Source organism: Leptinotarsa decemlineata, unplaced genomic scaffold (genome assembly GCF_025532065.1).
Source record: "Leptinotarsa decemlineata unplaced genomic scaffold, Ldec_3_MD MMD2_tig00000690_RagTag_RagTag, whole genome shotgun sequence".
Classification (NCBI taxonomy): domain Eukaryota; kingdom Metazoa; phylum Arthropoda; class Insecta; order Coleoptera; family Chrysomelidae; genus Leptinotarsa; species Leptinotarsa decemlineata.
In genome coordinates, this window is record NW_027412554.1 from 2773520 (window position 1) to 2796951 (window position 23432).

Here is a 23432-nt window from a genome sequence, read left to right on the forward strand (position 1 = left end):
ACGAAACTTAACATTCATCAGATGAGAAGTTTCATTGATGACGACTCAAGTCGTCAGATGGACTGGGGTATCCAGGATATCCAGGCCCGTTAGGGCCACGCCCCATCCCCCCCGGTGACCACCCACCTATCTGAGGGTCAATCTGGAGAAGGCCGCAACTTCGAGCAGTAGGGGGCGATCTCTCAGTCCTGACTTAGGTAGGAGGACAGGGTTGTGAAGAAGGTCTGTCGACAACCTGCAGCTAGGGCCGGTCCTATTAAAAAGTACCGAGTTGCTTGCAACAGGACTAATCCTTATGCAGATAGTTGGACGACCGCTCGTAAGAGCTTGAGACCCTCCACGCCGCCCGCAGCAGCAGTGGAAATACCGAGGGCGCCTTCTCCGGAGGAGTGCATCGTATTGATCCCGTTGGCGGTGCCGCTATCACCGCTGCCAGCAACACCGGCGAATCCCCAAGTGTTGATGCCACAAGTGCGACAGCCTATCGGAGAGGTCAGTCAACTGTTGAGCGGTTTCCTACAGAGATGTAAGAAAGCAGAACATGCTTCCCGATCAAGTGAGGCCGCGTTGGTTAACATGAACCGCCAAAAGGCTGAAATTGTTAACCGACGGAGGGAATTAGAAAAAGGAATGGCCGAACTAGATCGGAAGTATGCATCTCTGGAGGAAAGGTGTAAACCAAAGACCTCTTCGATAGAGACATATAAGAAGTTAGTGACATTTATTGTGACTTTTCCGTAGATTAAGTGTAAATAAAAGATTAGTTTTAGGTTAGTTTAGGAATATTTAATTTTGGTAGTTTTAAATATATATTTGTAATTTTAGGAAAAAAAAAAGAATTGAAATAAAGGGTGTACATCGTTTTGGTTTGGTACACATTGAACAATGCGATGGTTGGAGCATTGTTCTTCACTTCGTCTTATTATTATTATTATTATTTTAATTTCAATTCCAAGCTCTTCTAAACAAATATTTCACAACAATTTTTGTGTTCTTTAATCTCTTGTAAATGATCTCTTGAGAAAAAAATAAAAAAAAAGACATGTTTCATAATGAAATCAACAAATATATTTCATATAATTCATATTGTATTTTATTCATTCAATTATCTCTTTCATTGAATATTGCTTATGTCATTTTGCAATTCATCCCCACTTAATTCCCACTCCTCTCCACTCCTCCCACACTCCCTTTCAAAAAGTATAAAGTAGGAATTATCTGATGGAATTGTCCTTCCGGCAAACATCAGTTCAAAGGGTAAGGGAGCCAGGCTCCAACCTGATTGAAATCAAGACCACGTGCAGGAATATTCAGTTGATCAGCTACCATCATGATGGAACCAGATTCAACTATTGAGCCATATAGTGTCCCGGAGCCTCAAACACCTTACTATATGTCCATCCAACAGCGTTTCGTTCACTCCACGACGGCACCTAATAGGATGGAGTATGATGATGACATACCGTATGATTATAGACTGCAGGTGCACCATGTTACCGGAATCGACGAAGCGGGTCTTTCTGATGGCGCCTATCCGGATCCCAACGATTGGCGGGATCCCGATTGGGATGACCCACTGCCCGGAGACACTGATGACAATGAAGATGAGTCCGAGGAAGTCGAGGATAGACCTCCACCTCCCCAATCCTCATCAAGGATAGTCCTCTACCATCTCCCATCCTGATTGATGAAGTCCTCAATTCAGATGACGATATGTTATCGTTTCCTCGTTTCTCCCACCCTTTCCTTTCCTTCCACGGAGTACACACTTTTTGGTTGGTGTAGACGAGGCACTGCAAGGCTGGGGCAGTGTCTTCCTCCCCCTCTTATTAGTTTTTTTCATAATAATCACTCAGAGTTTCTCATAATAATCACTCAGAGTTTCATGAAGATCGTCATTTTTGGTGCTTTCGAATTTCACACCTGAATTGTTCTACATTTACACTTCACCCCCTCCATTTTATTTTTCCAATATAGCATCAATTCCAGTTCTACATCATTCTTCCACAACCGAACCGATGAGTGTACCAGAGGATTCTATGTCGAGTACAGGACCCATCCACGTACCTGAAATAGATTCAACGTCCAATCATTTCAGTACAACCTTCCCTCAATTTCTGCAACGCATCTATGATCTTCCTGATGATTTCCCAGAACGTATAGAAGAAGGTATGCTAGAGGAAGTAGATGGGTGTTGACCACTTAGACGATCTAGATGATTATGCGGACGATGTCATTAGTATATCATCTGATTCAGATGATTAGTATATCATCAGATACAGATGATTCAGATGACGACACCATCATTATTGTTTCTAATGATGAGGAGCGTCAGTCCATACCATTGCATGGATTAATAAAAAAAACAGCCTTTTTCAGGGCTACAATTGAAGACTGAAACAAAAACAGCTCTTTTCAGAACTATCATTATACTTTCAAATAGAAACAGGTTCATACCATTGTTAACATTAGGTTATTATAGTCTCGAACAAAATGTATGTAAAAGTATCATCATCCCACTCTGTAGTACTCATCATTATATGCATATACATTCAATGATTGACAAATTGCCAACTTCAACTTCCAGTTGAAGTAGTACTCATCATATGCACAAATATTCAATGACTAGCAAATTCCCAACTTCGACTTTTCAGTCAAAGTAGTAATTTGTCATATAATGCACAGATATTCAATGAATAACAAATTCCCAATTTCGATTTTTTTTTAGTCAAAGTTATAATTTGTGAATACTACTACTACTGTTTGTGTGAATAATGTAGCCCTGAAAAGGGCTGTTATTTTTTTTGACCAATAGGTGTTATTCTGTAACAGGTTTGACATTATTGCATATTATGCATGTCGACACTCGGGTGAAGTTTGTTAGAGGTCTCTCGCAAGCATCGCACCAATTCTGTTCTAATTTTATCATAGAAACGGTGTTGTGGGTGTTGATATGATATACCACCCTCCATTGTTGTTTCTAATGGAGTAAAAACGAAAACAACACCAACATAACTTTTTGTCATCAACAACATAACTTTTTGTCATCAATCGTTCGGATCTGCACATGCGCGTCTGCACATGCACTTCTGGAGCTGATCGAATTCCATAAGGAAGCCTTAAAAAACAAAATCTTCCAAAGGGTGTACTGAAGGTACAAAGTTTTGAACTTGCTTCATCCAACTGAATTTGCCAAAACCCATTATTGGCATCTAATGTACTGAAAATACAAGAGCCAGACATTTTTGAAACAATTTGATCGATAGTAGGTAGTTGAAAATATTCACGCTTTATTGCACGGTTTAAGTCAGCTGGATCTAAGCAAATACGTAATGAACCATTGTTTTTTCTTACAATAACTACTGAATTAACCCAATCTGTAGGACCCTCAACTTTTTTAATAATCTTTCGTTTTTCTAAATCAACTAAAGTTTCCTGAAATTTTTTGAGAATCGGAATTGGAATTTTTCTAGGAGGATGGACAACTGGTATCGCATTTTCATTTAAGGTAATGTGATATTTTTCTTTAAGACAACCCAAACCAGTGAATCTATCTTTATAATTTGTTAAAAAATCTGTGTATGGGTTTTGTGCAGATATGTGATCCTGACTATTTACAACATCAATGCGTTTCAACAAATTCATTTCCACACGTTTCTAAACCAAGAATGCATTGATAACCCATTTCAACTACAAAAAATTGCAATTTATAAGATTTATTTTTGTATTGACAATCCAAAACACATTTTCCAAGAATTGGTAAAGTATTATTTGTATATGATTTCAAATGAATTTCGTTCATCATTATCAATTCAGGGTTGAAATTAATAGTATTTAATTTATCTTTGTCTAGTTTGAATTCGATTAATACATTATTTATTGACAGAGATGCAAACCATGATTCATGAGGCTTGTACCTTTTACAATCTACAGACCCTATGAATAGACAATTTCCATTTTCACTACCTTCATCATTGTCTCCTTCCACCATATTCACATTTTTTTTGTAAGCACATTTTTGCGAAATGATTCAAGTAGCCGCACTCACTACACTTTTTACCGTATGCCGCACACTGGTTTCTTCCATGAAATCTTCCACACCGATAGCAAACTCTCTTTCCTCGGTATGGTCCATTTTGTCTGTTGATGTGTCCGCACTCTTGTTGTCCTTTGTTTGTCCTTGTTGTCCTGTGCAATGATATTAGACTGTTGTTTCGAATTCTCGACTGATATACAGAATTTCACGGCTTTTTCTAAATCCATCTCGTCGTCTTGCAGTAATTTTTCTCGAAGACTCTGGTCTTGTAGTCCACAGGTGAAAATGGCTTTAATTAGGCTTTCCTTCAAGTCGCCAAACTCGCAAGAACGTGCTTTAGTCTTGAGATCCGTCACAAATTGTTCCATTGTTTCGTTAGACATTTGCTTGCGCGTAAAAAATTTATAACGTTCGTAGGAAAGATTTTTTTTCGGCAAAAAATGTTTCTCGAACATTGCCAGTACAGTTTTTATTTTGTTTTTTTCGGTGTCATTTTCAAATGCGAAGGTATTGTAAATAACAAAACTTTCCTCACCTATGTAATGGAGAAGTTGGGCTATTTGAATTTTTTCATCCTTTTTTCCCATTTTCGAGGCAACTAAATAATTTTCAAATTTTTGTCTCTATAATTTCCAGTTTTCGGAGATATTTCCCGAAAATTCCATGGGAGCCATCCCTCTGAAGTCACTCATATCAGAACTGTTATATTATTCACTAATATTACTATGAAATACTACTTTCAATTACCGATTGCGCCATGTTAAGGTTCCTTGAATAGAAACAACAGCTGGAGATAGACTGGCTTTTATTTTTTTTCACACATTTTCGTTATCACTTTTTACATACAAGTACAATCCATGGACAAAGCATCTAGGTACAGTAAGTAGCAGAAATAACTACATTCATGACCCTATGAATTGTTGGAATCATGTATGCACTACATGTAGAAGTACTTGGGATTTATGTGAGAAGGTTGGTCAACTCTACCCCAATAGAAGAATTCATTTCTTTCAATGTTGGTGTCTGACACATGAACAACAAATATTGAGGAGGAGAATCAAAGAACGTTCCACATCAACAGAGACACATTAACACTTTTGATTTTTATTATCATTATTGTCCTCTGTTGTTAATAATTTTTTTTTGAATTTATTTGTTTTATTTTTTCTCATTTTAAAAAATGCATTCAACACAAAGTGTTCCTCTTAAATAACAAAGATCGTCACATGCGTGAACAGTTTAGTGAAAGAGCGCATGCGCCAGGTGAAGTATCAGTAATATCATCACCTTTCCTATTCACATTCTATTGTTATCACAAATCATTCCTCAGATCATTATCATGAGCTCTATAGTAGCTGTTGATTGCTGAAGATGGTTCACCACTTGTTGATATCGATCACACTGATTTTGAAAATATTCCAGTACTACATTTATCGAGTCAAGATTCGATAAATGATTTTGATATTAACGACTTCGTTAACTTTGCAGATGTGCTGGAACCAAATGAGCAAATTGTTGTTGAAAATCCAATCGTTTCGCAATTATCACCACTCAAACACCCTTCATCTACCCTTCCTCTTGCTGTTGATAAGAAATCTAGAACAATCAAGAGGAAGGTTACTAATGCATCTTCATTGATTGTCACTGACTTCAAAGAAAAGAAACAATCAGAAAGTGTTGTGCGAGAGAAAAAACCCACAACGAAGAGGAAGCCTTTTGGGATTCTATGGATGCATACAATCAATAATATAACTGAAGTCAATAATTTAATGAGTTTCAGAATCAGTAATGACAACTCATCGAAACTCCAAAAGTATACAATTGAAATTCCATGTAGTGCTTACGAAATAGAAGAAGAGATCAATGCCGTCATACAGAAACAAATTTTCAGGTTGTTTCATGATAAAAAACCAATTGATATCGTTGCAGATGATATTTTCTATCTACACGTCAATAATAATACATTCAAATGTGAAATGCGATCCAAATATGAAATTGATCTGACACATCAAAATTCTATAGCAGAGATGATGGTGTTCGCTCATGGCATATTTCCACCAAATCAGATACATGAATCCTCAACCAATAAACATTACAATTGTGAGACTTATCCGCTTAGATTGCAATATAATATCTGGTTCATATATAAATGGTGAAGAATCCCACATTCTTTTCTCATTCAATATTAATGTTGAACCTGGATACAATCTTACTAAAGAACCACACAGTATTATATATATGCCTGTCAGTCCAGAAGGTCGTCAATTGATTCACAACATTACAGTGCGTATTTTGGATGAAAAAAATAACCTTATCGATTTTGGAAGTGAAGAAGAGATTTTCATTATTTTGGAATTGAAGAAAATCGAATAACTATTGTTATGGTTTTCATTTATAATAGACAAAATCCCAAACCAAAACGAGCTGCACCATTAAAAAGAAAAGTGTGCATAAAACGAAAATTGTGCATAAAAAAAGCTCATTCCACAAGTGTATGCTAAACAGTTAGCACATAATGCTCTGTCTGTAAGTGATCTTAAATTTTTGAAATCGATTGGATTGAAAGTGATAAAATAACAATGGTGCTCGAAACAAACAGTGAAAAGTTGAATATGTTCGATGAACCAGTGCTCGATCATTCTCTCATAAGTTTACATGAGCACACATATGAGTCCTATGGATCACCGCTATTCAGGAATTCGGATGAAATTAGAATTGCAATCAACAATCAAGATGTTATACTAGATAGTAATTAGGCTAGGAGAATTCCAGCGCAAAATCCCATCTATTTTCTTATGGCGTTTCATTCTGGCGTTTTTTGGACCTCAGGCCCACTTCACACGGAAGTGGCAAAAGTCAGCGTCTCGTCTCTGCCAGACGTTCATTATGTGTAAACTGAGCCTTAGCCTTCAGACCACCTCCACTTTTAATGTCATTCAGTCAATCAATCAGAAGCTACCGCCCATACAGCGGGAAATTCAAACCAGTAGATGAACAACACCGATACGAGCATACTTCAAGGCCATGCGTCGCTGGTAAGTATTTCAGAGAGAAACTTCAGTGAGTGGAAGAGAGAAAGGTGTGACGTCATGGAACGCAGGATGGAACGAGTATCGTAGCGATTCAAGCATGGAACTCGGTCTCCTTGGGACTCCGCATCACCCCTCGGCCCTTTGTGTCTCATTCCAGTCACGTAATTTTAATTAAAAAAAGTTTATAGTTATGAGATTCGAACCTGGATCGTCTGCGCGGTAGACATTGTCCTTAGCCTCTACACCAACGTAAGATATTGAAAGTAACTGCGAATGATGAGTATTTGGGTATTTCTCATCAAATTGCGAAATTTGATTCCCGAGTCATTGGTGCCGAATCATATGCTTCAACTACGCAAGTCTTTTTTTCATTTAATTCATGCTGTCTAATACTACTTTTGTTTAAAAAGAGAATATTGCCACTTGAAAAAAAAAGATGTGGCCACTTTGTTACATTCCCTCACCTTGTCCCTTAGTACAAAAATATTACTAAAATGCCTGTTCAACTGAAATGAATCAAAATTTCTTATTAATGAGTATTTCAAATAAATTTGAGAGATGTGTGTTATTCTATGTCAAAAGTTTCATTATACAACGACGAATTTATAAAAAAGATAATTCGATTTTAAATATGTCCCGCCAAATAAAATCATTCCCTCACCATATAACGAATGTTCGATTTCTGAACGTATCGAAGATATTTTTATACGTAACCCTATGAAATTAGTACCTGGCAAACACTCTCAAATGTTTCAAAATGGCGATTTCTTCTAAACTATAGGTGAGTTAGTGCAATACAATATTACCTTGAAAATAGTTAGGAGTTACATTTATGACGATCATTACCTCACGTTACATATATATATATATATATATATATATATATAATATAAATATATATATATATATATAAATATTACCTTGAAAATAGTTAGGAGTTACATTTATGACGATCATTACCTCACGTTACATATATATATATATATATATATATATATATATATATATATATATATATTATATATATATATATATATATTATATAATTATATATATATATATATATAAAATCTAGAAAGGTTAATGCAGTCAAGCTGCTGGAAAATAATTCCATGAAAATCAAAAATAAATAGATAAGTACTCTTTGATCATTCCCATATTGATTTCAATTTAAGAGCCACCGGTATACAGCTGTTTCAGCCTATTGGGCATCGTCAGTACCGGGCAGGCGGTCCTCGATTGAAGACAAAATGAGAAAAAACCAAGAAAGTACTTGATAAAAATAGCTGCGTAAACGCAAGCGAAACATAAGTGGAACCACCTATTGGTGTGACACCCAAGTCAACTTGCCAAGTTTTTATGTCAGTGTTGGTGGTTTGACCAATCAACCGACAACTGCGGTAGCAGAAATTTGGGAAGCTAACCTGAAATGCCATCGGAAAACGAATCCACATGTTTCTAGAAATGATATGAAATCTAGAAAGGTTAATGCAGTCAAGCTGCTGGAAAATAATTCCATGGAATTATGACATAAAAACTTGGCAAGTTGACTTGGGTGTCACACCAATAGGTGGTTCCACTTATGTTTCGCTTGCGTTTACGCAGCTATTTTTATCAAGTACTTTCTTGGTTTTTTCTCATTTTGTCTTCAATCGAGGACCGCCTGCCCGGTACTGACGATGCCCAATAGGCTGAAACAGCTGTATACCGGTGGCTCTTAAATTGAAATCAATATGGGAATGATCAAAGAGTACTTATCTATTTATATATATATATATATATATATATATATATATATATATATATATATATGTATATATATATATATATAAATATATATATTAGGTATTTTAGTATATATGTATATTATTTGTTGTTTGTATGCGTTTTTGGGAGTAATATGCATATTCGAAACGTAAACAACAAGTTGAGGTTATGTACCGACATTCTTGTAGCTTCAGTTAAAATTCGTCATTCCCTCATGGTCATTCCCTCACTACATTTAGGAGTGAGGGAATGACGCTTGGAAGAGGAAATAATTTATAAAATATTCTATATTTCTTTTAGATTTTTTATTCATTTCTAGCAACTGGTATTATATGGTATTTAATTGAAACCAGGTACAAGTATATGGGAGCAAAGTGACACGGCCAATGAAGTTGAGTGCTGCAGAAAAAAAAAAGAGTATGATAGAAAAAGGCGAGAAAAAATAAAAAATAATACCGAATCTTTGGAAAAACTGCGGGAAAAGGAAAGATTAAAGTATTTAAAGAAAAAAGATGAGGGTCAGGTGAAATCAGTTATACCGCTAGAGAACTTAGACAAAAACGAAAACAATGGAAAGGAAATAGTAAAGTGTATAGAAATAAAAAAGCTAAAATATACAAACATTTACAAAGAGTTCTTGATAATACACCCCCACAAAGTCCAGCATCAGATATGCAGCAAAGTAGAGAAGATGTAGCTGTTCGAAATAGACGACAGATGCGAAGGCGCCGAGCTATTTTGTATGCAAAAATTGTAAATTGGAAAAAAATTGAAGAATGCAGTGAAATTAACTGAAAAATACAAGAAAAGGTATTTGAGACTGAAAACAATAAAAAATGACCCAGAATCGCCTAAAACTAAAGTGAATTTGCTCCTAAATAATATAAAAGTTCTTGAGATTGTGAAGAAGACATTACTTTTCAGCGAAGCGGTAACAAGAGACCTAGAGACAAGTTACGATGGTCTTAGAAAGAAACATGAAAAAAAGAAAAAGTATTACCAAATGTTGAAATTCAAATCACTGCAGAAATACAAGTTACTTCATGAATCAAAACCTTTTTTCAAAAATGATACTTCCAAAAGACAAAAACCTCGCAAAATAAGCGCTAAAATGCTGAGTGACAAAGACGATGTAGTTAAATTTGATACACTGCATAATTTACACCAAAAGTTTTTAAACACAGCTAATTATAAGATAAGTTTATCAACCTTCTGCAGATTCAGACCTCATTGGATTACTTGGCAAAATGTTAATGAACGAAATACTTGCCAATGCATACAGCATGCCAACATTCAACTGAGGATATCAAAATTGCATGAAGTCAAAGCTTTGAAATTTTGTAGTTTAACTTCAGCTTTAGCGACTATAACCTGCGATGTGCATTCCACAAAATGTCCATTCAGAGAATGTTCAATCTGCAAAGAACGTTCCTTAGAATACTACTTACCAATTCCTAATCAGTTGGTGACTTATCGACAATGGATTTATGCAGTCAGTTCATTTGAAAAGGACGGGAAAAAAAGTCCGTTCGTAAACCCACGAAAAAAGAGTATAAGGTCAAATTGAAACAACTTGTTCAAGCTCTGGAAGCAGCATTACCACTTTTTTATACACATGTTGGCACTATAACACATCAATATCAAGCCATTCAAAATATAAAGAAAATTTTGACAGTAAATGACATTCTGATTCATGTAGATTACAGTGAAAATTATTGCTGCAAGTATAATTAGGAAATACAAGCTGTTTACTTTGGTGGAGGAAGGCAGCAGATAACGATGCATACAGGAGTGCTTTACTTGCACAATGATAATGCAATCAAACCCCTATCTTTTTGTTCTCTGTCATGACACAATGGCTGTTTGGGCACATTTAAAACCCATTTTTGACTGGATAAAAGCACAACATCTACCTATTTCCCGATTACATATGTTGCGTGATGGGCCTGTTAATCAATATGAAAATTAATTCATGTTAGAAATGGTGTGTCCCCATCTAAAAGACCTCTATCAAGAAATCACATACTTTTCATGGCATTATTCTGAACCCGGGCACGGTAAGGGAGCGCCTGATGTGTCGGTGGAACCCTGAAACGGACAGCTGATAAAATCGTAGCAGAAGGCCATGATATCTTAGATATAAATTCATTGAAACCTATCCTTCAATTTAGATGTCCTTCGATTTTATTGTTTGAAGTCACCACAGCAGATATTTCCTTGGTGGATGATTTCATAAAACAGTCCCAGACCATGCCTACATTCCAGGGAACACAAAAAATACGCCAGTTCGTTTTTTTCAACAACACCTTAGAGGCAGGATATATATATATATATATATATATATATATATATATATATATATATATATATATATATATATATAAAAATATGTCGATGACATAATCCTTGCCCTTCTCTATACAGGAGTCACAGAAATCGTTGAAATCTTTAATAGTTATGACCCCTATATAAAATTTACCATCGAAAAGGAAGACGATGTATAAAGGGTTCCATTTCTAGACACTAAACTCATTCACACTTCCACTAATACCGTACTTATTGACTGGCACAGAAAACCAATAAGTTCAGGTAGATACATGAACTATTGGTCACTACATAAACAATCAATAAAAGTCAATTTGGTCAAACAGATGAAACAACGTGTTATCAGAATTTCGGACTCGTCCTTTCATTTAAAAAATTTCAAAATCCTTTTAAACCTCTTTGTACAAAATTCATATCCTAAAACCTTATTAAACAAGATATTGTTTAACACGTCCCCAAATGAAATAGATCATAACGTTCGTCCTTCAATCTCTCCAAGTCAGGACAATGATATCAATAATAATAATAATGAAATTCAGATAAATAATTATCTTTTTACTTCCTTACCATATACCAGTGAAATTACACCCAAACTCACACAAATTTTCAAAAATATTGACAATATAAAAATTGCACACAAACCTATATTAACAATTAATTCCCTTTTTTCAAACTTAAAAGATAAAATCCCAAAAAAATTCAATCTCAAGTGGTTTATAGTATCCCTTGTATAAGTTGCAGTGCTGAATACATTGGTCAGACTGCCAGATTATTAAAAGACAGAATATCTGCACACAAAAGTGACTGTAGACTTCATCCAGAAAGGTGTGCCCTTAGTGAACATGTTTATAATAATGGACATGTAATGGACTTTAACTCAGTAAAAATTTGACCAAAGAGAGGAATGTTTCTAAAAGATTATTCCTTGAAATGACTTACATTTCGCAATCACAAAATTGTCTGAATAAAAAAACAGACTTACAACATTTAAGTGAAATATTTTCCTATTTACTTTTTATAGACAAAAATTGGAATTCCTTCAAAGACAACTCATTTGACATTACCTAAATTCATTTATCAACTTATTAACAAAAATTATACAACAAAACTCTTTCTTCTGGAGGCAACTGTAACTCTTTGATTAATTGCACCAGCGGCAAATGCTAAGTCTACTTCTTCTTCAAAATTTAATAAATTGACAAGTGATGTGTTTCTAACCTAAGATCACCACGTTCATTCTCAAATTAAAAAAAAATTATGAATATTCCTCATTTAACGTATATATTTTGTAGCTTTCACTTACTTCATATGTCTTGTAATTTTACAGTTGTTACGTGTTTTTATCATGATCACAACGTTCATATTTTAATTTTAAATCAACTCAATTGCGACCAATCTCACTAACATTGTAAGTATCCGTCTGTTAACTTAAGTTCTGTATTAATTCAAAATCTATCATTTTAGCTCCCAGATGATAACAATAACCATTGTCGAAATATTGGAAATATAATATATATATATATATATATATATATATATATATATATATATATATATATATATATATATATATGACGGAGTTTGAAATTATGAAGGTATTAGATACAAAGATTAAAAATAAATACTTATAAGTTTAAAGATAGAAAAAACATTTATTACCTTTTTAATTGTATACTTGTTAATTTTTTTGAGTTAATTATATTGACTATGACTACAAAGTTTTTTAGTTGCTTTTCTTGAAAATATTATGATATATTTCTTTTGATTTCATAAGAATTACATACTATTGTTTATTATTCTTTGTTTTCCATTTTAAAATGATAATAAATCATTCCTCATTTTTATTTTTTTCAATATTTACTTTTAAGAGAATATAGACAAAAAAATGGCAGACCAAGAGTTCTGAATAGATCTCTTTGAACTACTTTATTAATTTCAGCAACAATAAAAAAATTCCATTAAAAAAATAAATTTTAATAATGGCTGGAATTTTGAAATTTCGTAGGAAATACCCATTTATAGCGTTAGTTTTGTCGGGACCGAAATTGACTCATTCATTATACTTGACAGTATTTTTTTTATTTCCGTAGACTGTAATCATCATTATCATGTTGAAGATAGGAAAATATACTTGGATTTGGGAAAGAATTAATATTTCATGTAAATATGTGTATGCGAGAGACGCGTGTGACGTAATCGAGGCAAAGGAAGATGGACATGGTATCGAGGTTTTACTGGTTGCTAGCGCAAGCAGGTGTTGCCGGTTGTACAAATAAATCGTTGTGTATGGGGCAATGTAGCGTTGCCGGATACTTAGATTTGGGAAAGAATCAACATTTCATGTAAAGATGTGTATGTGTGTGCAAGAGAGAGAGACGCGTGTGAGAGATGGAGATGGTATCGAGGTTATACGCTGCCAATGCCAGCATGGCAGGTTCGGCGTTGCCGGTTGTACAATAAATCGTTGTTTATGGAGTAATGTAGCGTTGCCGATTTGAAAATCAAGGGTTAGGAATACGACTGTGATCGGGATGTCTCAAAATACATCACTGAAAAAAAACATGGCGTAGAAGTGTACAGGGTGCGCGAAAATATATCATTTAAGAAAAAACATGTCAGTTTAACAGCATTCCAACATGCCAAAAGGGCACTAAGTCTCGTATCTTTGTTAACCAAGTTAACATCATCAGAAGAAAGATGAGATCCAAAAGTGTCGAGAGGTTAAGCGTCGTGGACTCAACGTGAGGGCAATGGGGGAGCGAAGTATTCGACAATAATATTTCAAAATACGTTGTTTTGCATAAGTTTCGACCGTTTTCCTTACGTTTTCGATCGTTTGCGTGCGTTTTTAATCGTTTTCCGTGCGTTATCGATCGTTTGCGTGCATTTATTCGTTATCGTTTCATCGTTATTGTCGTAACGGTTTTTCGTGTTTCAATATGACAGTCATTTATCATTCAACGCGTTCCGCTAACCAAGTAAGCATCATGCTTTGTCGTATGAAGATTCATTTTGCGAATTTTCAGACTCTTGAACGGAACCTTGTGGAACACTCAACCTAACTTCTGTTACAGAGTAGTGTCGGTCAGCTAATCAGAATGGAGAAATCAAATATCGCTCGATTGATTGTGCTAAATGAAATTGAACTTGAGAATGTGGGTCGAATAATAATAATAATAGTGATAAAACCTTGAAAGTGACGTAGTCAGCGTGGGAGGTGGTGGCGTGTGTGAGGGTTTGTGGAAATTAATGAGTTATTACAAAAAATAATAGCGCAACTGTCAGAAGGGCACTAAGTTGTATATTCACTAATAATGATCGGATCGTCGCGTACAGCACGTCAAATGAAAGGATAAGAAATGCAGAATTCATCGACAAAGGAAAATCAAAGATGGCGGAACTTGTCAGGTAAGCACTAAGCCAAATCTTCGATAATGATAGTTGAATCTCAACGTGCAGAACATCAAATGGAAGAAAAAAGAATACAGAGTCTACCGACAGAGAAAAGACAAAGATGGCGTAACGAATATAATATCCAACGCCTAATGTGAAATAGCATAGGAAGAATTGCAAATTCAACAAAAATCATTGAAAAAACTTGGAATTGAAAAATGTTGGGTTATAACAAACTATAAGTTTATTCCAATTGCAGAAGCTTGGATTCAAAACGCAGAATTTATTGACATTGAAAATAAAAAATCATTGTATACTGAAACATATGATATATTTGGATTCCTTAGGGTGAGAAGGTTTCGAATCCATCAAAAAACGACCGCTTCCGGTTTCCACTTCCGGTCGTCCGATTTCGATGATTTCGGACATCAATGGATTCGTTTACATGTGATGAAACATAATTGATCATTTTCGAAGCCAAAAGGGCCGTATAACCTATTTTCATTATACTAGCCACAACAGACCGATGTGGGTACTCATTCCAAATGATTTCATTTGCTGATTATGAAAAATATAGAATCGAAGGTCTAATGTGAAATAACAAGGGGAGAATTGCAAATACAAAAAACACCTTGAAAAAACTTGAAATTCAATGTTGTTAGGTTATCAACAACTATAAGTGAAATTCGATAACAGCAGTTTGAATCATAATCAAACCAGAAGGGGCCTTAACTTTGGAGTTCACTATCACACTGTCACCACTAAACTGGCTAGGTTGGCGTGAAGTTGTGTGTAGATGATGGTGGGGTGAAGACCAAAAGTAAATAATAAACTATTTCGAGTCTGAAATGAATGAGCGAAATGTCCGATAAAATACACGACTGCGATCGATCTAACATTGATTATCTGACACGTTCAAAAATACCAGTTCCTTATGTCATTGCATCTGTCAATTATTCGGCTCCTCAAGTCCAATTTAGCGATTAGGGTAGGTAATGCCAATATAATAAAAAAGTGACGTATAAAGCGGTCATTTCTCTCATAGAAATATAACGCGGTGAAACGATTATTTTGATCAACCACAGCAAAAAAAAACACATATTTTTGAAAACCCATTTTTTCCAAAAACCCAAATGATGTGTAATCTAACACTACGTGTCAGTTTAAAGAAATAACCATCCACAGATGTTGGAAATTGTTATTTAGTCAAACAATTGAAATTGAATCAATCAACAAAAACCTTTTCTGTATAGAGAGTTATCACTCAGGATATTAGTAAAAATAGAAAATCAGTCTACTTTGGTTGAATCATATAGATTCGTAGGCGCCGCCACGTAAAGAAGCAATATTCCTCCTTTCGAATAGATAAAAATTGCTCGTTGACTGTAATTAGCATCATGTTAGTTATGAGTGAATGTTAGTTGGACTGGAAAAGGGGATGGGTTTGAAAATTATTCATAAATTCAAAAAATATTCTACACAAAATATATTGATATTTACAATTACATTCTAGAAGTATCGATACATTTTGCTGCTATAAAAGTTTTTTAATCTCTACTTCAAATTTACTGATATAATATAAAGTAGTTAGTTGAACATTCAATAATAATATATAAATCTTTTCTCAGCTGAACTGCAGCCAAATACATATATACTAGTAATCATGGGCTAATCGTCTATATCCATAGCATTTGATGTTTGAGAGATAGAATAGTGACCCCAAGAAAGCGTATTGTATGAATCTGGAATTATATAACCCTTATCATCTTTAGGGCTTGTATTGGGCGATGGAATGTACTTGAGTTTATCAGATCGAATCAAATTTTGGGTGACACTCATATTTTTCCAATTATCTAAGCACTTCACATAATCATCGAACTCAATTTTATTTTATTCTTCACCACAGAAGATTTGACTCCCTTTGCCTTCTTTACCAACTGCTGACGCTTCTAATAGGTACTATCCTCCGTCACCAATACCCTAGTTGTATACAATTTCGATCAGTCATCGGAATTGCGTTATTCTCATCTTTCATCATCCCGAGAACCTTTTTATTTACCAAAGAAACGTTAAACTGATTATTGGACGGGTAATCCGAAGTATCGAAGAATTTGTGACAATCTTGACGTATGATTTCGTAAGGATCCTTATTGCATATTTCATAAATCAGGCTATCTGTATCGATGTAGAGAATTACACAATTATCTCCGAATCGATGACGCGTATAGCCATAATGAAAATCGTATATAGTAGTCTTTGCCAAGTCTAAGATAGCTTGTCCCACTTGTATCGGTTTATTTAGATAAACTTGCAGTTTCCTCAGTTCGACTGCCAACAAATTATCATTGAATATCAAACAATTTTTGAACTCTGGCTCCGTAGCGACCAGCCCATTTGGTGAGGAGTTTGATGTTGACTCTTTTTCTAATGTCTTCCATCGTTTCATGGCAGAGTATAACCTCGATACCATCTGAAGATGGTATCGATACCAGAGAGATGAATCTCTCTTTGCCTCGATTTCGTCACACGCGTCTCTCGCTTTTGCACACACATACACATCTTTACATGAAATGTTAATTCTTTCCCAAATCTAAGTATCCGGCAACGCTACATTGCTCCATACACAACGATTTATTTGTACAACCGGCAACACCTGCTTGCGCTAGCAACCAGTAAAACCTCGATACCATTTCCATCTCTCTTTGCCTCGATTACGTCACACGCGTCTCTCGCATACACATATTTACATGAAATATTAATTCTTTCCCAAATCTAAGTATATTTTCCTATCTTCAACATGATAATGGTGATTACAGTCAACGGAAATAAAAAAAATGCTGTCAAGTATAATGAATGAGTCAATTTCGGTCCCGACAAAACTAACGCTATAAATATCCATCATTCGCAGTTACTTTCAATATCTTACGTTGGTGTAGAGGCCAGGTTCGAATCTCATAACTATAAACTTTTTTTAATTAAAATCACGTGACTGGAATGAGACAAGGGGGCCGAGGGGTGATGCGGAGTCCCAAGGAGACCGAGTTCCATGCTTGAATCGCTACGATACTCGTTCCATCCTGCGTCGATGACGTCACACCTTTCTCTCTTCCACTCACCAAAGTTTCTCTCTGAAATACTTACCAGCGATGCATGGCCTTGAAGTGTGCTGGTATCGGTGTTGTTCATCTACTGGTTTGAATTTCCCGCTGTATGCGCGGTAGCTTCTGATTGGTTGACTGAATGACATTAAAAGTGGAGGTGGTCTGAAGGCTAAGGGTCAGTTTACACATAATGAACGTCTGGCAGAGACGAGGCGGTCATGTTAGATGTAGCCTGGGAATTCTAGGTCTTCTAACTGGAACCACAAATGTGCGGTTGGCTCATGTTGTTGAGTCCGTGCGTTTGTGTTGTTTCCTGATTTCGGCAAACAAGTATTTCCCATCTTTACCTTGGCTGCACCGCGCTGATGAGGCCAATAGCCAAAAACACGTGTCCGCGGTTTGCCCCCCTTTTTTGAGTGTTGTGTCCACAAATTGTTTAATTTTTGATTTATAACATGCACACTCGATAATATATATATATATAATATATATATATATATATATATATATATATATATATATATATATATATATATATATATATATATATATATATATATAGTTGAAGGACAGTCTTTGCTGACTAGTTAAGAACAAAACTTGGGAATTTCTTTGGGTGAACAGCAGAACGGAAGTGTACTCTTATAACACAAGTTATTCCAATATTTCGATAAAATTTATTATCATCTTCAGGGAAAAGCTACAAATGTTTTATGGTGATAATACAATATGAAAAAGTTTTTTTTTTTTAATTTTAATAATGATATAAAAATTTTTTTTACTGTTAGTGAGGTTGGGCGTGTCGAAAAGAATGTTATATCTAAACAATTGAAACATGTCAATACAATAAAATAGTCATCAAGTTAAAAGAGGTAGACACCTCTTGTATCCAGTGAGGATACATACATTTTATATCATTATTAAAATAAAAAAAAACTTTTTCATATTGTATTATCACCATAAAACATTTGTAGCTTTTCCCTGAAGATGATAATAAATTTTATCGAAATATTGGAATAACTTGTGTTATAAGAGTACACTTCCGTTCTGCTGTTCACCCAAAGAAATTCCCAAGTTTAGTTTTGTATATATATATATATATATATATATATTATATATATATATATATATATAATATAAAATCGAGAAAGGTTAATGCTGGAAAATAATTCCATAAAAATCAAAGTATGGATAGATAAGTACTCTCTGATCATTCCCATATTGATTTTAATTTAAGAGCCATCGGTAGACAGCTGTTTCAGCCTATTGGGCATCGTCAGTACCGGCAGGCGGTCTTCGATTGAAAACAAAATGTGAAAAACCAGAAAAGTACTTGATGAAAATAGCTGCGTAAACGCAAGCGAAACATAAGTGGAATCACCTATTGGTGTGACACCCAAGTCGACTCGACAAGTTTTTATGTGAGTGTTGGTGGTTTGACAAATCAACCGACAACTGCGGTAGCAGAAATTGTCGGTTGATTGGTCTTCCTAATGAAATTAAACAAAATAACACCCTCCAACTTTTCAAACGCTGCTTATCTCAATATCTACGGGCACAATATTATTCCAATTGAGTTGTTCATCATTCTTCTCTATATTAATCTCTTCATCATTTACTACTGCTTTGTTTTACACACAATGTTCTACTATATATAAGTCTTATATATTTCAGTTGTTTTGTATTTTGTTCAATAGTAACTGATATATTTGTATAATATTTATGTATATTAGGATATCTATTTCGAATAAATCTATTACTATTTCTATACAATTTTGGATCCGACTGCAACTGCATCTGGTAGCTCCTCCTCAAATGTAAAAAAGCATTCTTAACTCCATTCCAATTTCGAGGGCTACATAAGGCAGGTCCGCGTAAATGTGGAAGAGCTCCAAGACGAAAAGGAAAATCAATGATTGCAACCGACACACCAACTGAGAGAAGAAAAGAAATGAAAACAGAGAAAGGCAATTGCAAAAACAAAGAAAAGAAAAGTTTTACAAGACAGTTCCAGTGAAAATGAAGATGATATAAGTCTTTATTCTGAAGAAGAACCAATATTGGAAGATGAAGAAGGATTGATTATGCAGTGGTGGATCCTGACTGCTTGCCTGCAATTCAAAGTTTGCCTAAAGTAGGTGATTTTATTATTGATGAATTCCATGTTAAAGGGAAAGGAATTTATAGCCAAAGTTATAGGAAAACTGGAAAATGAGACTGAAGTAAGTTTTCTTAGAGGATCTAACAAAATACCAAATAATTTTCACATGCCAATCGTGTCAGATATTCCTCTGGTTGCCTTACATGGATGACATTAAGATGATTTTACCAAAACCGAACTGTTTCGGTAACTCAAAAACAGTGTTTGTATAACTTTGACCTAGATTTTTCTAATATCATTTGCGTTAATTGTATCTGTGTTCTCGAGTTACTTCAGTTGAAAAAACGATTTCATGTTTGTTAATTGTTAGATATAAGAAAAGATATTTTTATGTTCATCAAAATGTGATTGATTTTGTTTATAGGACTAGTAGTACAAAAAAAAAAAGTACTTATATGTTTTTTTGCAATTATTTTTTCTAAAGCGAATTTATGTTAATTTTATGTTTATTTTCGAGTTTAATCACGTATTACTGTTAAAATAACGAGTTTATATTTGTTAATTTCAGGTCTATGAAAACCTATTTTTATGTTCATTAAAAAGTGATTGCTAATTTTTCATAAGATTATTTTGACATAAAAGACTGTCTAGTAGTACAAATAAAAATATAATATGAAAATTGAGGTTTTTAAATATTTTTTTGCAATTGGTCCTGTAAGCCCCAGTCGATTCACTGTCACCCGTGCATTGATCCTAAGTGACCTGTTCCCGAGTCACATTGGATACTCTCTCATTTTTCTAAAAAGTGTCTTTACCTTGTAAATTTGTATAGCACACGTCATGAAATGACTTCTACTTTAGATAATATCTAAATATTGAACTTTTCCTGTTTATTTTATTTTATAGAAAACTTTGTACCTTGCACCTATTTGTTTTTTTAATTTGTCATAAATGTATTTTATACAAAACATTATCAAATAAATATCTCTATCTATCTATTCAAATTATTATTTAATTTCAGAGATGCATCATTTTGCCATAAACTTGCGAGTAACATTTCTTTAAAAAAAAATGATTCACTGTCACCCAATCTCCCCTAGAATGAGATTTTTTCTTTTAATTCAGGCAAAACTGAATTTTTCGTATAAATATACTTTTTTTTGAAGATGGTTGACAGTGTTTTATGGTGAATTTCATTAGTTCCGCCTTCCAATGTCTAATATGATATGATTTGAAATCTGAAATAATGAATGAAAATTTAAAAAAAAAGGTGAAAATATCAATTATATTAAGAAAAAAATCATAAATGAAGCAAAAAATTGAACCATTAAAATTAAATAAAAATTAAAAATCCAAAAATTTCAAGCCAAGTTACTTCAGTTTTGATTGTTAGTATCCACAATCATCTTCGAGTTATTCCTCCAAAAAGTGACTATTTATAGGTCATAAAAGTGCTTTCCCTTATCCCCTATTGTCCAACGACACATTCTGTCGAAAACTAGCGTAAAGATACACAACATATGGAAACCCATAATAAAGCGGAAAACGGTTAACTCCTGCCAAACGACCATCTCCCGGTGAAGCGGAGAGAGAGGATAGGTGAAAGCACTCATATGACTTATAAATAAATAGTCATCACTCCAAGGAATAAGTCCAGTCATCACCCGAAGACGACTGTGGAACTAACAATCTTGGGATTTTTAGTTTTTATTTCATTTGTTATTTCAGACTTCAAATAATATCATATTAGACAATGGAAGTCTAAGCTAATGAAATTCAATATATTTTATTCAAATAAAAATGTTTGTTTCTCTGCTTCAGGTTTATAATTTCAATTGATAGGTATATTGTTGAATATTTTCTACTGCATTTGTACTTTTACCTTATTTACTAATACGTATGTTGATTTACCTGATAACTAGGATGGAATTGAGTTTTGTTTCTTTTTTGAAGGTCAAGTGAAGTTGAATTCATCAATGTCGCCTGACTCTGGGTAGGGGCGAGAGTCTCAATTATTTCTTAAATCTCTTTCTGCTAATATTCAACACTAGAATATCAACTCATGTTTGATTTTATAGTTCAACCAGTTTTCTATTTCACGTTCAATAACAGTTCAAACAGTATGTTTATTGATATATAAAATCATATATTATACTTCAGATGAGATAAGCTTCTTAGGATTTGCAAAAGAATAATGTTTAGCTTTATGAGAGGGGGCCTTTTTAATTATGCCATAGGTATACAAGAAACTTAAAAAATTAATTCTTCAAGATAAATCACTCCACTTCCTAAGTCTCACTCACACAATAAACAATGTATTTTATAAACTATAAACAGCTTGCAAAACCAAATGAACATGACATCATACATCGACAGAATTGAATTTACAAATTATTTAAAATTGTGTTACAGGTATAACTATAACAGTAGTTATGGGGTATATAATAGGTAAAACTTGACGGATTCAGAACTACATGGTAGAACTACTACTACTACTTGATTCCCAGGTATATTTTAACCTTCAATATAAATAATTTAATCAAGATAGCGAGCTCTGAATTGGGACCATGTCAAAATGCCCAGATCTCAATTGACAGGCCTAAAGTTTTAATTCGCCTTTCAGCAGATATTTTTCTCGCAAGGATTTATCTACCCACTTCATTATTGCAGAATATTCTCAGTCCACTTGAAATGAAACAAATACCCCTTTAATACATTTATAAATTAATTTTGTAGCGATTGTACACATCAACAGTTTTTAAAATTGTTTTACAATTCAAAACAAATTACTCAGAAAAACTAACTACATATATACATACCTAAACTACAAATTCCACATTGTTTTTCAAAAATGAAATTGTATTAGTAGACCATTGAACTTTTTAAAGATGAGCGGGTGAGCGTTTACCTTGGATTTTTTCGGAAAAAATTTCAGTAGGAAAATTTAAAAAGTTATAACAATGTAATACTTCAATAAAGTTTGGAATGGACAATATCTAATTTTCTTTCTTCATCCTTGTACTTGTCATACGGTAAATGATAGAATCACGACCAGGATCCATGTTGCTGATAAATAAGCAGATGGCAATCAGAGAAAACAACATGATTATCCCAAACCAAAGAATAATATTGAAAATCACAGGATAATCTTTATTATAGTAGCTCGCTAAGTTGTATTCCTCCTTCTGAAAAAGAGAATAACACTACATTCGATCATTCCTTTGAATTTCATAACTTACATCAGATTTGGTTTCAGTGGTTTCCAAAATACTTCTACTACGCCTAGTATGGCTAGCATCACTAGTTACAACAGTGATGAGAGCAAAGCCATCATAGGCTTTGTTAAATGCTGAATTTAATTTCAATATTACTGTATTTAACAGTTGGTGTGCTTCTTGGACTTGTGTTGAATTTTCTCCATATAGGTCCGTGACAGCATGAAGAGCAGATACTTTAAACCAGTAAACATCAGGAACGTTATCCCGTTGTACCCCTTTCTCAATCTAAAATAAATAATGGTGAATTTATCAGTATAAATTTAATGAAATGGTCATATTGATAGCAACTATTTTTTGCTGAAAATTTTTGAAAAAATATATAAAAGTATAAATAATGCTGGTTAAAAAACCTAGAAAGTTTTATTTCTTATTTTTCATTCTAATCATTCATATATTCAT

The 23432-nt window shown here is 34.0% G+C and overlaps 1 protein-coding gene across 1 annotated transcript in view; it reads right to left on the reverse strand.

The window, feature by feature from the left end:
* Positions 1 to 22458: 22458 nt before the first annotated feature.
* The window catches only part of LOC111509404 (ATPase H(+)-transporting accessory protein 2), a 37654-nt gene continuing 36680 nt past the window's right edge, over positions 22459 to 23432 (reverse strand). Inside the window, exons 4-5 of the mRNA XM_023165151.2 lie at positions 22995 to 23258; positions 22459 to 22940 (exon numbers count right to left, since the gene is read on the reverse strand). Of these exons, the coding sequence (XP_023020919.1) occupies positions 22752 to 22940; positions 22995 to 23258 (453 nt within the window). The 3' untranslated portion in view covers positions 22459 to 22751. The remainder of the gene's footprint in view (positions 22941 to 22994; positions 23259 to 23432) is intronic.